The sequence below is a fragment of the Urocitellus parryii genome, chromosome 7 (assembly GCF_045843805.1).
Source record: "Urocitellus parryii isolate mUroPar1 chromosome 7, mUroPar1.hap1, whole genome shotgun sequence".
NCBI classification, from domain to species: domain Eukaryota; kingdom Metazoa; phylum Chordata; class Mammalia; order Rodentia; family Sciuridae; genus Urocitellus; species Urocitellus parryii.
In genome coordinates, this window is record NC_135537.1 from 146,167,703 (window position 1) to 146,181,327 (window position 13,625).

At 39.3% G+C, this 13,625-nt stretch overlaps 1 protein-coding gene across 1 annotated transcript in view; it reads right to left on the reverse strand.

Moving 5' to 3' along the window:
• Positions 1–1,765: 1,765 nt before the first annotated feature.
• Slfn5 (schlafen family member 5) overlaps positions 1,766–13,625 on the reverse strand; it is a 31,760-nt gene continuing 19,900 nt past the window's right edge. The window contains 5 exon segments of the mRNA XM_077800919.1: positions 1,766–2,315; positions 2,497–3,217; positions 9,916–10,038; positions 11,387–11,482; positions 11,485–12,419. Of these exon segments, the coding sequence (XP_077657045.1) occupies positions 2,018–2,315; positions 2,497–3,217; positions 9,916–10,038; positions 11,387–11,482; positions 11,485–12,419 (2,173 nt within the window). The 3' untranslated portion in view covers positions 1,766–2,017.

A 13,625-nucleotide genomic window follows, 5' to 3' on the forward strand; every position in this document is an offset into this window, starting at 1 on the left:
GTGGATTTATTTGTCTTTAAATATTGGGAGAGTTTCCTAGAGACCCATGACAAACGAGGGCTTCACATTTTGTAGTAGTGGCCTTTCAAAAAATAAGGATATTAAATTTACTTTATAATTTCATTGGTTATTAAATTAAGTGGAAAACAAAATATAACCTTTGAGTTCAGTACATTCATCCCCTTTAGTCTTCAATCATCTTAAACAAACAGTGTTTCCCTAGAGGACTGTGGCAATCTTTTCTTTCTTTTTTTTAATTGTTTCTTTTTAGTTATACCTGAGAGCAGAATTCATTTCAATTCATTTATACAAACATGGAATATATATCTTATTCTAGTTAGAATCCCATTGTTATGGAGGTGGGATTCACTGTGTTGCCTTTATATTTGTACATGGGGAATTATCTCTGATTCATTCCACTGTCTTTCCTTTTCCTGTCCTCCCTCTCTTCCCTCCATTCCACATTGTCTAATCCACTGAACTTCTATTCTTCCCCTAAACACCCCCCCCCCCCTTTTATTGTGGATTTAGTTCCCACATACCAGAGAACACATTCAACCTTTGGTTTTTAGAGACTGGGTTATTTCACTTAGCACAAGAGTCTCCAGATCCATCCATTTGCTGGCATGTGTCATAAAGTCATTCTTTTTTATAGCTGAGTAATACTCCATTGTGTATATATACCACATTTTCTTTAACCATTCATCTATTGAAGGGCACCTAGGTTAATTTCATAGCTTAGCTACTGTGAATTGAGCTGCTATAAACAGGGATGTGACAATCTTACCTTACCTAGCAACAGAACATTCACCACAGGGATATTAAAGCAGAGCTAAAGAGCAGAGATTTCAAATAACCAAAAGGCATAAAAAATTAAGATATTTTAAAAGACAGAGATCACAAACACTAAGACCATTAAAAGACAAAGGGGAAAATAATAAAGTAATATAACGCAGTCAAAATTTATAATTTGTAGCTTGTGGTCTTACATGTGGAAACACCCTGCCCGTTCCCAGCCTCCACAATGCCAGACACATTACCCCTCTCCACCCTTCACTTTTCCTGCACACCGTACTCAAGCATTTCTGCACATGACTGGGCTAAAAATAATGAAAATATCTGAATCTGCCTGGCACATGTGGCTTCAAGATCTTCCCATGATTAGTTTTTCTTTCACTGAGAACTTCCCTAACATGAATATCCAACCCCTCCCTACACACACACACACACACACACACACACACACACACAAACTCTTTGTCTCAGGGTGCTCTCTCTGATATCCCCTATTAATATCTAAAATGCCTGGTACCTGCATTTGTTTAGTGTCTGCCCCCAGGAAGAATCTTAGGGGTCTTATTTGCCACATTATCCCCAGCCCCCAATGCCGACAAGAACACAAGACTTAATGAATGAGTGCTTACTAAAGGTCTGATGCTTACACACTTAGATCAAGTAATTTCATAGTTAACTAGAGTTGAGGTCTATCTAACTGAAGACCAGCATGTTCCCATCAGTTAAAAACTCTCAGAATATACAAATGCTTCCTTGCCCTGGAAGCCAGACAGAAGAGAAGATTGTACAAAATGGCTGGCTCAGGTCATCTGGGAAATGATCCCAAACACGATGTTTCTTTCCAGGCCTGAAAATTGACAGACACAATGTTACCAGTCAGAATATCCACTGCATGAATGGATCCAATTCCTCATTGAGTTGAGATATTGTTCTCCTCACTGCCTTTAGAAATTTATCTTTATTATTATTATTATTATTATTATTTTACTTCAGTTGTTTTGGTGAAAAGCACAGCAATGTCCCTGGGGGAGTAGTCACTCCTCCAGAGAAGCTCACACTTCTTTGCTACATAGATCACTATCACCTCCAAGCGCAAGAACTCAACAGTTTCTACACTACCTGGAACACCCCAAGTCCAGTTAGGTTCATGGAGCATCACCAGGGATCCAGGGGGGACATTAGGAGGAGGATTTTCTCTGACTGTCTGCATCACTTCTTGTAGCTATGGAGCTATTTCATCTTCATGGAGGACTGTTCCTGTGAGCTCTTCTCTTGGAAGCTGGTCTGAGAGAGCAGGGAGGCCACTGCAGCTCAATTGGTTGGTCTGAGAGTGGTCTAGAAAAATCCAGAGAATTCCTGGGCAATCCTTTCTTCTCTGAGTGATAGTTTTGGCCTTCTTATACCAATCCCCATCTTTGGTGCAGAAATTCTGAGCTTCATCCACGATGATGTGTTGAATCTCTGCAAAGTCATGTTTCATGAAGTATTTGCGGGTTACTGCCTTGCATATTTTTTTATTGCTGGAAGTGTAAAAAAAAAAAAAAAAACACAGTCAGATTTCTTCAACCAAACACAAAGGAAGCCTACTCTATTCTTAAACTCTCCTGGATCTGGTAAATGCAATAGAAATCTTAGCACATAAACTTAAAGCCACACCAAAGTTACCCAAGAAAAGAAAGTGAACATAGTCAGACTGAGTACCTCACAAACTTCTTCATGGGCTGGTTCTCACAGATGTAGAGGATTTCATGTGGTTCACAATGGAACACATTCCTGATCTTCTGCATGACCTTCAGGGCCACGATGGTCTTCCCTGACCCAGGTAAGCCACGAACAAACAGCTGTCTGGTCTTGTGAAGGTTCTTTGAAAGCAACTCATACTGTTGATCTGTGAGCAGGTTCCAAGTCTCAGAGCCCAGCTCTTCACTTACAAAGGATCTGAAGCCAAACAAGACTCTCACAAGGGACCGTAACAGAGTTTCCATGTGCTGGATGGTGGTAAGATTATAGGACTCGGGGTAAATTTGTGCTACTGAACTATGTGGTGTCACTGGTGTTCCAACTGGATTCAGCTGGAAGAACAAGGGAACAATGCACACTCTCCCAGTGTAGCCTCCTGTGTCCACCAGCCTCTGCTTCAAAGAAGAGGCAACCTTCATAGAATCATCCTTGAACCTCTCATCCCACTTCCTGAAAACAGTGTAGAGGACTGGGGTTTTGTTCTGGGAAATCAGAAGGGCATCACAGATAACACCCTGATTCTCTTTCAGACCCAAGTCCACAGCCCAGCTTCGAGAAAAAATCAATATTCCTCGGGAGACAGGGCTCATTTCTCTATCAATTAAGTCTCTAAGTCCTTTATGTTCTGAGCAGAGTTCCTGGTAGAGGCTTTCTGGGGTATACGCAACTCTGTGTGATGATACTAGACAAGGAAAGAACTAGAATAAGTTAGAGAATCCCAGACAAGGAATAATCACCAGCATATGTACCAGATCCAGTCATCACTGGGGCTCCACCATGTGGCAGTACTAGGTTCTACACTGGGAAGAAAAAGATGAACAATGCTTACGAGCTGATAAGTGGCTCTCCTAAATGGAGACAGCAATATTTATGACACAAAGTCGTAAAGGCAACTGGAAAAGAGTCCACAAAATATTATGTGAGCACCAAGGACAGGAATGAAGACAATATGAAAGTCTTCATGAAGAGGAAGACAATTAAACTGGTTCTCAAAGGGTGACTTCAGGTTAGCCATTTGAAGGGTGGAGAGCAGTGAGATGGTCAAAATGAGGTTCATGAACAAAGCACGGGTCCAAGAAAGGAGTGCTTGTTTCAGGTACCCCTGAAGTACCTCCAAGCAGACTCCATGTCAAAGAGGAGCAGACAAGGACGGGGAGAGAGGGGGAGGCAAGGGTGGGGAGGAAGTCCTTTATGTGCCATCTTAATACCTGGCAAGCGTTGTACACTCTATGGCTTCATTTAAGGACCTTCCATAAAGCCAAACTAGGTATGGAGAACAGATCCATGGCTGCCTTGGGTTAGGGTTGGGAGACTGTGACCACAAGGGGGCAGTATGAAGGAGCTTTATTGGGGGGGTAATGGAGCTTTTTTGTATATTAACTGTGCCGATGGTTACAAAAACCTATACATATGTTAAAAGTTTTAGAACTTAGTAACAAAAAGTCTACTTTGTGTACATAAATTTTTAAAAAATACCTTTTGAAAGTGGTATTTAAAAACACTTTTTGATAGGGCTGGGTTGTAGCTCAGTGGCAGAGCATTTGCCTCGCCCATGTTAGGCACTGGGTTGGATCCTCAGCACCACATAAAAATAAAATAAAGGTATTGTGACCACCTACAACTAAAAAATAAATGTTTAAAAAAGACTTGGATATATATGTATATATGTGTGTTTAAGATAATATATTATTAAATACATAATTAATTTCAGGGGGAGGGTCACGTGCCCTAATTTGGAATCTAATCAAAATTATAAACCCTTTTTTTTCTCTTCCAAGAAAAAGAAATCAATACACTCAAAATTTGAAGTTCAAATTTAAGATAGAAGGAAGAGTCAAGGGTAAGTTCAGAATTCTGTGCTTGGCTAGAAGAGGACTTTCCAACAGATCATTGGAACACATAATATAAAAATAATATGTAATAATATGGAGATTGTACAGGAGAAATAGCAATAGAGGATTGTCATAATGAGAGATAAATTTTGGAACTGCTTAGTTGGAGATATCTATGAAGCTGTCCAGAAAGCAAGTGGACACACCAATAAAGTGTGTCTGGGTTCAGAGAAGGGCTGTAGATATTTTCTATAAACGTGGACTAGCAGGGTACTGGGGGCACATGCCTGTAGCCTCAGCTACTCTGGAAGCTGAGGCAGGAAGATTGCTTGAGCCCAGTAGTTCAAGGCCAGCCTCGGTAACATAATGAGACCTCATCTCAATAAGCCAAAAACAACAACAACTCAAAAAAACAATTTAACTAAACTAAGGGTATTGCCTACTACTAATGTGATTTAACATTGTTCTAGAACAATTAATCAATGAACTTCAACAAGGACAAAAATGCATAGTCCTCGAAACACTGGCCAGAGCAATTAGGCAGACGAAAGAAATTAAAGGCATAAAAATAGGAAAAGAAGAACTTAAATTAAAGGCATAAAAATAGGAAAAGAAGAACTTAAATTATCACTATTTGCAGATGATATGATTCTATACCTAGCAGACCCAAAAGGGTCCACAAAGAAGCTATTAGAGCTAATAAATGAATTCAGCAAAGTGGCAGGATATAAGATCAACACGCATAAATCAAAGGCATTCCTGTATATGAGCGACAAATCCTCTGAAACGGAAATGAGGACAACTACTCCATTCACAATATCCCCCAAAAAAATAAAATACTTGGGAATCAACCTAACAAAAGAGGTGAAAGATTTATACAATGAAAATTACAGAACCCTAAAGAAAGACATAGAAGAAGACCTTAGAAGACGGAAAAATATACCCTGCTCATGGATAGGCAGAACTAACATCATCAAAATGGCGATATTACCAAAAGTCCTATATAAGTTCAATGCAATGCCAATCAAAATCCCAACAGCATATCTTATAGAAATCGATAAAAGAATCATGAAATTCATATGGAATAATAAAAGACCCAGAATAGCAAAAACAATACTAAGCAGGAAGTGTGAATCAGGTGGTATAGCGATACCAGACTTCAAACTATACTACAGAGCAATAGTAACAAAAACAGCATGGTACTGGTACCAAAACAGGCGGGTGGACCAATGGTACAGAATAGAGGACACAGTAACCAATCCACAAAACTACAACTATCTTATTTTTGATAAAGGGGCTAAAAGCATGCAATGGAGGAAGGATAGCATCTTCAACAAATGGTGCTGGGAAAACTGGAAATCCATTTGCACCAAAATGAATCTGAATCCCTATCTCTCGCCGTGCACAAAAGTTAACTCAAAATGGATCAAGGAGCTTGATATTAAATCAGAGACATGGCATCTGATAGAAGAAAAAGTTGGTTATGATCTACACGCTGTGGGATCGGGCTCCAAATTCCTCAATAGGACACCCATAGCGCTAGAGTTAACAAATAGAATCAACAAATGGGACTTACTCAAACTAAAAAGTTTTTTCTCAGCAAAAGAAACAATAAGAGAGATAAACAGGGAGCCTACATCCTGGGAACAAATCTTTACTCCACACACTTCAGATAGAGCCCTAATAACCAGAATATACAAAGAACTCAAAAAATTAGACAATAAGATAACAAATAACCCAATCAATAAATGGGCCAAGGACCTGAACAGACACTTCTCAGAGGAGGACATACAATCAATCAACACGTACATGAAAAAATGCTCACCATCGCTAGCAGTCAGAGAAATGCAAATCAAAACTACCCTAAGATACCATCTCACTCCAGTAAGACTGGCAGCCATTAGGAAGTCAAACAACAATAAGTGCTGGAGAGGATGTGGGGAAAAGGGCACTCTTGTTCATTGCTGGTGGGACTGCAAATTGGTGCAGCCAATTTGGAAAGCAGTATGGAGATTTCTCGGAAAGCTGGGAATGGAACCACCATTCGACCCAGCTATTCCCCTTCTCGGTCTATTCCCTAAAGCCCTAACAAGAGCATGCTACAGGGACACTGCTACATCGATGTTCATAGCAGCTCAATTCACGATAGCAAGACTGTGGAACCAGCCTAGATGCCCTTCAATAGATGAATGGATAAAAAAAATGTGGCATTTATATACTATGGAGTATTATTCTGCATTAAAAAATGACAAAATCATAGAATTTGGAGGGAAATGGATGGCATTAGAGCAGATTATGCTAAGTGAAGCTAGTCAATCTTTAAAAAACAAATACCAAATGACTCCTTTGATATAAGGGGAGTAAACAAGGACAGGGTAGGGACGAAGAGCTTGAGAAGAAGATTTACATTAAACAGGGATGAGAGGTGGGAGGGAAAGGGAGTGAGAAGGGAAATTGCATGGAAATGGAAGGCGATCCTCAGGGATATACAAAATGTCATACAAGAGGAAAGGAGGGGTAAGACAAGATAATACAAATGGAAGAAATGATTTACAGTAGAAGGGGTAGAGAGAGAAAAGGGGAGGGGAGGGGAGGGGAGGGGGGATAGTAGAGAATAGGACAGACATCAGAATACATCAGACACTAGAAAGGCAATATGTCAATCAATGGAAGGGAAACTGATGTGATACAGCAATTTGTATACGGGGTAAAAGGGGGAGTTCATAATCCACGTGAATCAAACCGTGTAATATGATGTATTAAGAACTATGTAATGTTATGAACGACCAATAAAAAAAAAAAAAAAAGACCATTAAGTAAAATGTTTAGAAATGGCATAATGCATACCTTACTTTTATCACACAGTAACAGGCAGGAGCTGATCAGAGAAAAGGAGATAAGTTAAATGCACACTATGGGTACTACACGGTCCCTCTCTGGAGAGAATGGCATAGTTGCTACAGAGTCTGGGGTTTTTAAGGGCTTTGAGCCCCCTTATTCTTGTCTTGGTTTCATAATGTATACTTTAATGCTCAGAATGTATCCTACATATCAATAATTAACAATCAGAAATTACTATAAAAAATTTCTAGTCTAAGCTGGGCACAGTGGTGCAGGCCTGTAATCCCAATAGCTTGGGAGGCGGAGGCAGAAGGATCATGAGTTCAAAGCCAGCCTCAGCAACTTAGCGAGGGCCTGTGTGTAAATAAAATTTAAAAAGGGCTGGGAATGTGGATCAGTGGTTAAGCCCCTGAGTTCAAACGCTGGTACAAAAAAAAAAAAAAAAAAAAAAGAAAGAAGAAAGAAAGAAAGAAAGAAAGAGAAAACCTAGTCTAACAAAATGATTCTGATCTTCTTCTAAAAGAGAAAAACACTGATGTGATTATGTTGCTGAAAGCATATCTGGAGGTATGTTTTGGGTTATAATATGGCAATGAAAGTCTACATTTATAAGCAATCATTACTACTTAGAATCTATCCTTAAAGAACACTTGAATTATTTGTAGAAAAATATATATCGGAGAGAATGTTTTTTAAAACAGAAAAAAAGGCCAGGTGTGCTTGCCTGTAGTCCCAGTAACTCAGAGGCTGAGGCAGGAGGATCACAAGTTCAAGGCCAGAATTGTCAATTTAGCAAGACCCTCAGCAACTTACTGAGATCCTAATTCAAAATGGAAAATAAAAGGGGATGGAGATATAGCTCAGTACTAAAGCACTCCTGGGTTAGATTCCTGAGAACCAAAAACAAAACAACAAGGAAAAAGTTAGATATCATCCATTAGACACCATTTGAAAATCCATCGGAAAAGGGACTGTGGGGCTGGGGTTGTGGCTCATTGGTAGAGCTCTTGCCTAGCACATGTGAGGCACTGGTTTGATCCTCTGCACTGCATAAAAATAAATAAAATAAAGGTGTTGTGTCCATATACACCTAAAAATATTTTTTTAATAAAAAGGGACTGTTAAAATAGAACTTACTACATTTTATCTTTTAATTTCAGCTGGGCATATTTAGATAGGTTTCCCTATATGCTTATTAATTAAATTATATCTCTGTTGCTTCTGTGTGCATAATATACTCATAATTAATACTACTAAAATTAAGAAATTTGGTGGTGGTGGGGGGGCAGTTACCGGGAATTGAACCCAGGGATGATTTGCTGCTGAGCTACATCTGCAGCTCTTTTGATTTTTTTTTTTTTTTATTTTGAGACAGGGTCTCACTAAGTTGCTAAGGCTGGCCTCCAACCTGTGATCCTCAGCCTCCTGAGTTGTTGTGTTCAAATGAAGAAAATCTATGTTTGGGAATACTATTAAATACTTTATACTTAATAAAAGAATCAAGGAAATCTGTGATTAAGTTCGTGAGGTGATGAAGACACACACTACTTGGACTCAGCCTGGGCTTACATGCACTGGAGTGCACCCATCCACACTGATGAAAGACACTTCACTATGTGAAGATGCTACAATATATTTGGCCATTGTTGTGATCATAGATGTTGTTTTCTGTTTAAAGTGATACAAATAGTGAATTTATGAGTATTCATGGACAGATCTACAAGGGTCTACTTCCTCTGATGCACATGTATACATTTTCTCTAGAAACTAGAGAAATTGTTGAAGGGTAGAGATTTAGAAATAACTGACTACACCAAGCAATGTTCAACCCATTTTCCAAAAAGATTAGACCAACTTAAACTTCTAGCAGTGATGAACAAGATTCTGTTTACTTACAAAAATCTTCAAAACATGGTTTTTTTCTGTTAATGATGTTAAATGCATTTTATTCTTCATTAATGGATTGAGCATCCTTATAAGTTTATTGTACATATGTGTCTCCTTTTCTGAGAAATAAATGTTTATATTTCTCATTTTCCTATTGGGTTGCTTTTACTTTTAAAACCTTGTATAAGTTCTCTATCTATTTCTGAAACTAATCCTTCATCAGTTTATGGATTGAAAATACTTTCCTCAAGTTTTTAGTAATAGGTTTTCACTATCTCTAAGGTATCTTTTGAGGAACAGATGTTCTTAATTTCATATAATGAAATGTATCAAGCTTTTTGTTTAATATTTTTGGATCTGGTTTAGGAAATCCTTTCCTACCCCAATGACAAAATTATTCGCAAACAGTTTCTACTGAAAGTTTTAAAGGTTAGTTTATAAAATTTGAGTCCTTAAACTTCCTGAAATTGACTTTGTATGTTAGTGTAATATAACATTGGAGTAAAAAACTTTTTTTCTTTCTTTTTTTTTTTGGGGGGGGAGGAGGCGGGGGTGTAACAAGGATTGAACTCAGGGACATGTGACCACTGAGCCACATCCCCAGCCCTATTTTGTATTTTATTTAGAGACAGGGTCTCTCTGAGTTGCTTAGCACCTCACTTATTGCTGAGGCTGGCTTTGAACTCATGATCCTCCTGCCTCAGCCTCCCGTGCTGTTGGGATTACAGGTGTGCGCCTGTAATAATTAACTGACAAATAATTTTTCTCTGTATGAAGAAACAATCAACATGTTCCAAAGAAACTAGAGATGACAAATTACCTGGAAAGTAACGTTTCTGCAGTACTTTCAGCCTTTCCAAATTCTGAGTACACACAGTCCTGCTGGGGGGCATGGAGGGTGACAAACTCAGCTCAAGGAACATCTCAGAATGTCTGCAGTGAACTTAGGAAAAAGAAAAAAAAAACATGAGTTTGAAATGCAAAAGGCAGAATTCAACATATAGCCGAGCTGTGACATAACCCAAAGCTATGACCCACACATATTTGTGACCATATCTCAGGCCAGCCCTGAAAAGCCTTCAGAAATGTTGTGGGGAAAATATAGTATGAGGCAATAGTTAGTAAGTTTTAATTGTATTATGTTCAAAGTGTTTGTATATTGTTAGAATGCTATTTTAAAGACATATGATTAGAAGTTATGAAGGTCAATGGATACAGACTTTTGAGGAGATTCTGAAAAATTTAGCTTTTCTGGACTTTTGAAGATGTTGCTACTGATTTACTTTTGAGGAGATTCTGAAAAATTTAGCTTTTCTGGACTTTTGAAGAAGTTGCTACTGATTTTCTTTTGTCTAATTTCATGTCAGCTTTTCTTTCCCAAGGTAGATGCATAGCCATAGCCCTACTCTTTTTTAAAAAAATGTATTTATTTTTTTAGGTGTAGATGGACACAACACAATGCTTTATTTTTATGTGGTGCTGAGGATCAAACCCAGGTCCCGCGCGTGCTAGGCGAGCGCTCTACCACTGAGCCACAATCCCAGCCCCACAGCCCTACTCTTAAGCTTAGCAGTTATGGTTCGTAGCACATGTTAATGCACAAAAGGAAGGAATGAGGATGGCAAGGGAAAGCCCTGGTGGGCTCAGGTTTTGGTTCAGAAATAGGAGTGGAATATACTGTGTAGTTTAAAGAAAAGAGTTTGAAAGTTTTTAATTACAAAGTAATGATACATGCTTGAGGACATAGATGTGCTTACCCTGATTGGAACATTACACATGTACACATGTATGTAATCATCACCTGGTGCCCCATAAGCTTATGCAAACATTTATCTATGAATAAAAAATGAAATAAAATGTAATTCGGAAGTAAGAGACCCAAACAAGAAAAAGAAGTCAGAGGAAAGTGGAAGGACGTTAAAAAGAGAACATCTCTGAAAAAAGGAATGTCCTGAATAGCTAAATGCAAGAAAGGAAAGGAATAGACTTTAATAAGAATGTAAGAAAGGCTGTGAAAATAGAAATAACTAATTCAAATCAACCCCTTAACCAACCACTAATGGGGCTCCGACCCTGGGGCATCTGTCAAATGCAGAATGTTCAAGATGGACAGAGGGAGGAAAGGAAAATGACCTACCAATTGCATCCATAGGAATTACTATCAGGCAGCTGCCATTCAGGGGAAAAAAATCTCTGTTTCCCCAGATTTCAAGGAACACCACACTGCCCTTTCCTCTCTGCCCTCCTCCCCTGAAGCAAACATGAGGATCATTTGCAGACTTGCTCCTGACCTGGCTTGGCTTGCATCATCCAATCTACCCACTGCTTTGTGGTCAGCGGCTTCACTTTGTTGGCTTTCAGTTGCCAGGAATTGGGCACTTTGGCAACACCACGCAGCGGAATCGCTCCACCTTCACTGCACAGACATAACCACGGAGGACCCCCTTATCATGAACTTCAAGGAATCTGATAGAACATTGAGTTGTATGTCTCTGTGTACAGAAATGATGGACAGGTAACTTCCTAATGCAGCATTCAACAGAATTCTTGAACTTGGAAAGATTTATTTTATCCTTTTCACATCCAATGACTTGATGGGTCTCATCATGTACACCCAAAAATACATAGCCTCCTTCAGCGTTGGCCAATGCAGAAACACACCTGGCGAGCCTCTCTTTAACACACTGTGACAGAGCTGCTGGGAACATTTGAAATTCAATGTGCATGGACTCCGTCAAGTTGAGTTTCTCCAGGTACTGCAGCTGCACTCTATCAAATAAAGCAGCAGCCAAGTCCTCTGTGTCATCTTCACGGTGTGTACCAGCCTGAGCTTCCTGTGGACTCAACAAACTGGAATCAGTTTTCTCTTTCAGGAATACCAGTGCTTCATGAGAATCCATGACATTGTTAGATGATATATATCTGTGGTACAAATTAGAGCACAAGGTGGCAAGTGGCACACCTGAGACATCTGTGTTCCATGACATCACAAATATTAAAAAGAGCTTTCCCTGTTGCTTTTCATCTAAATAGCCGTCAAAAACTGGAGGTAGATCCAACCCCTCTTCATGAATCTCATGATTGTAGTCTTCATCCTTAATCTTGGCCTTGATCACTCCCCCTCCAGAATTCGGCAGAGCACATACTGCTTGTAAGATGTTTTCATTCCATTTCACCCGCAGTAGAGGAGGGTTCATATCCCTTCTTTGCTGAGTCCCTAGGATGACTTCTCCTGCATCTATAACAAACTCAGCAAAGTTCGTTTCCAAATCAATCTTGAGACTCATCTTCTCAGCCCTTGAATGACAACCCCGAAAGGTTCTCCTAAAAGAAAGAACAAACAGATCAGGGCAAAGAAAGAAAAAGCAGGAAAATCAAGGGGTTAAGTCTACCCTTCTGCAGTTGGTCACTTCACTGATTTTCATTTAGCGTGAGGCCAAATTCACCTATAAATGGAGGGGGCAGGGCAGATGGAGGAGCCAAGTCTGCTGGATGCCATTGCCAGCACAGGAATGCTGTGATCTGAGCAATGAGTTTTGCCAACTTCTCTGACTGCCAAGGGCTCTCAGGTCACCTGTGAAAAATAGAAAGTTTTACAACAATGCTCGTGGCCTGGAGCTGGAATGCAACTAGGAAGCTCTCCTGGTCAGAAGGATCTCTGGGGCGAGAGCCTACAGAGTGGGAGAAAATCTTGGCCAGTAACTCCTCCAACAGGGGATTAATCTCCAGAATAAATAAAGAAACCAGAAAACTTAACAACCCAATCAATACCTGTGAATTAAACAAACTTCTCAAAAGAAGAAATACAAATGCCCAACAAATATATGAAAAAGTGTTTAACATCTCTAGCATTCAAGGAAATGCAAATCAAAACTACACGAAGATATAACCTCTGGCAATTACTAGTCTGAATGGCAATTATCAAAATACCAACAATAATAAACGCTGGCAAAAATGTACAAGGGTGTACTTGTACATTGTTAGTGGGACTGCAAACTTGTACAGCCACTCTAGAAAGAAGTATGGCGATTCCTCAAAATACTAGAGAGTTTGGGCTGGAGAGTGGTAGAGAGCTTGCTTAGCAAGTTTGAGCACTGGGTTTGATTGTCAGCACTACATATAAATAAATAAAATAAAGGTCCATTGACAACTAAAAAATGTAACATAAAAATAAAATTATTCAAAAATATAAACCTAGGAATGGAACCACCATATGATCCAGCCACCCCACTCCTTGGTATTTTTCCAAAAGAACTAAAATCAGCATACTCTTGCAATACAGCCACCTCAATGTTTACAGCCACACCATTCACAATAGCTAAACTACGGAATCAACTCAGATGCACATCAGTAAATGAATGGATTAAGAAACTGTGGTTGATAGACATAGTGGAGTTCTAAGCCATGAAGTTACCAGGCACTTTCTGGTGAATGGAAATGGACAATATCAGGCTAAGCAAAATAAACTAGACCCAGAAAATCAAAGATCAAATGTTTTCTCCCCTAGGTGGAAGCTAGAATAAAATAAAG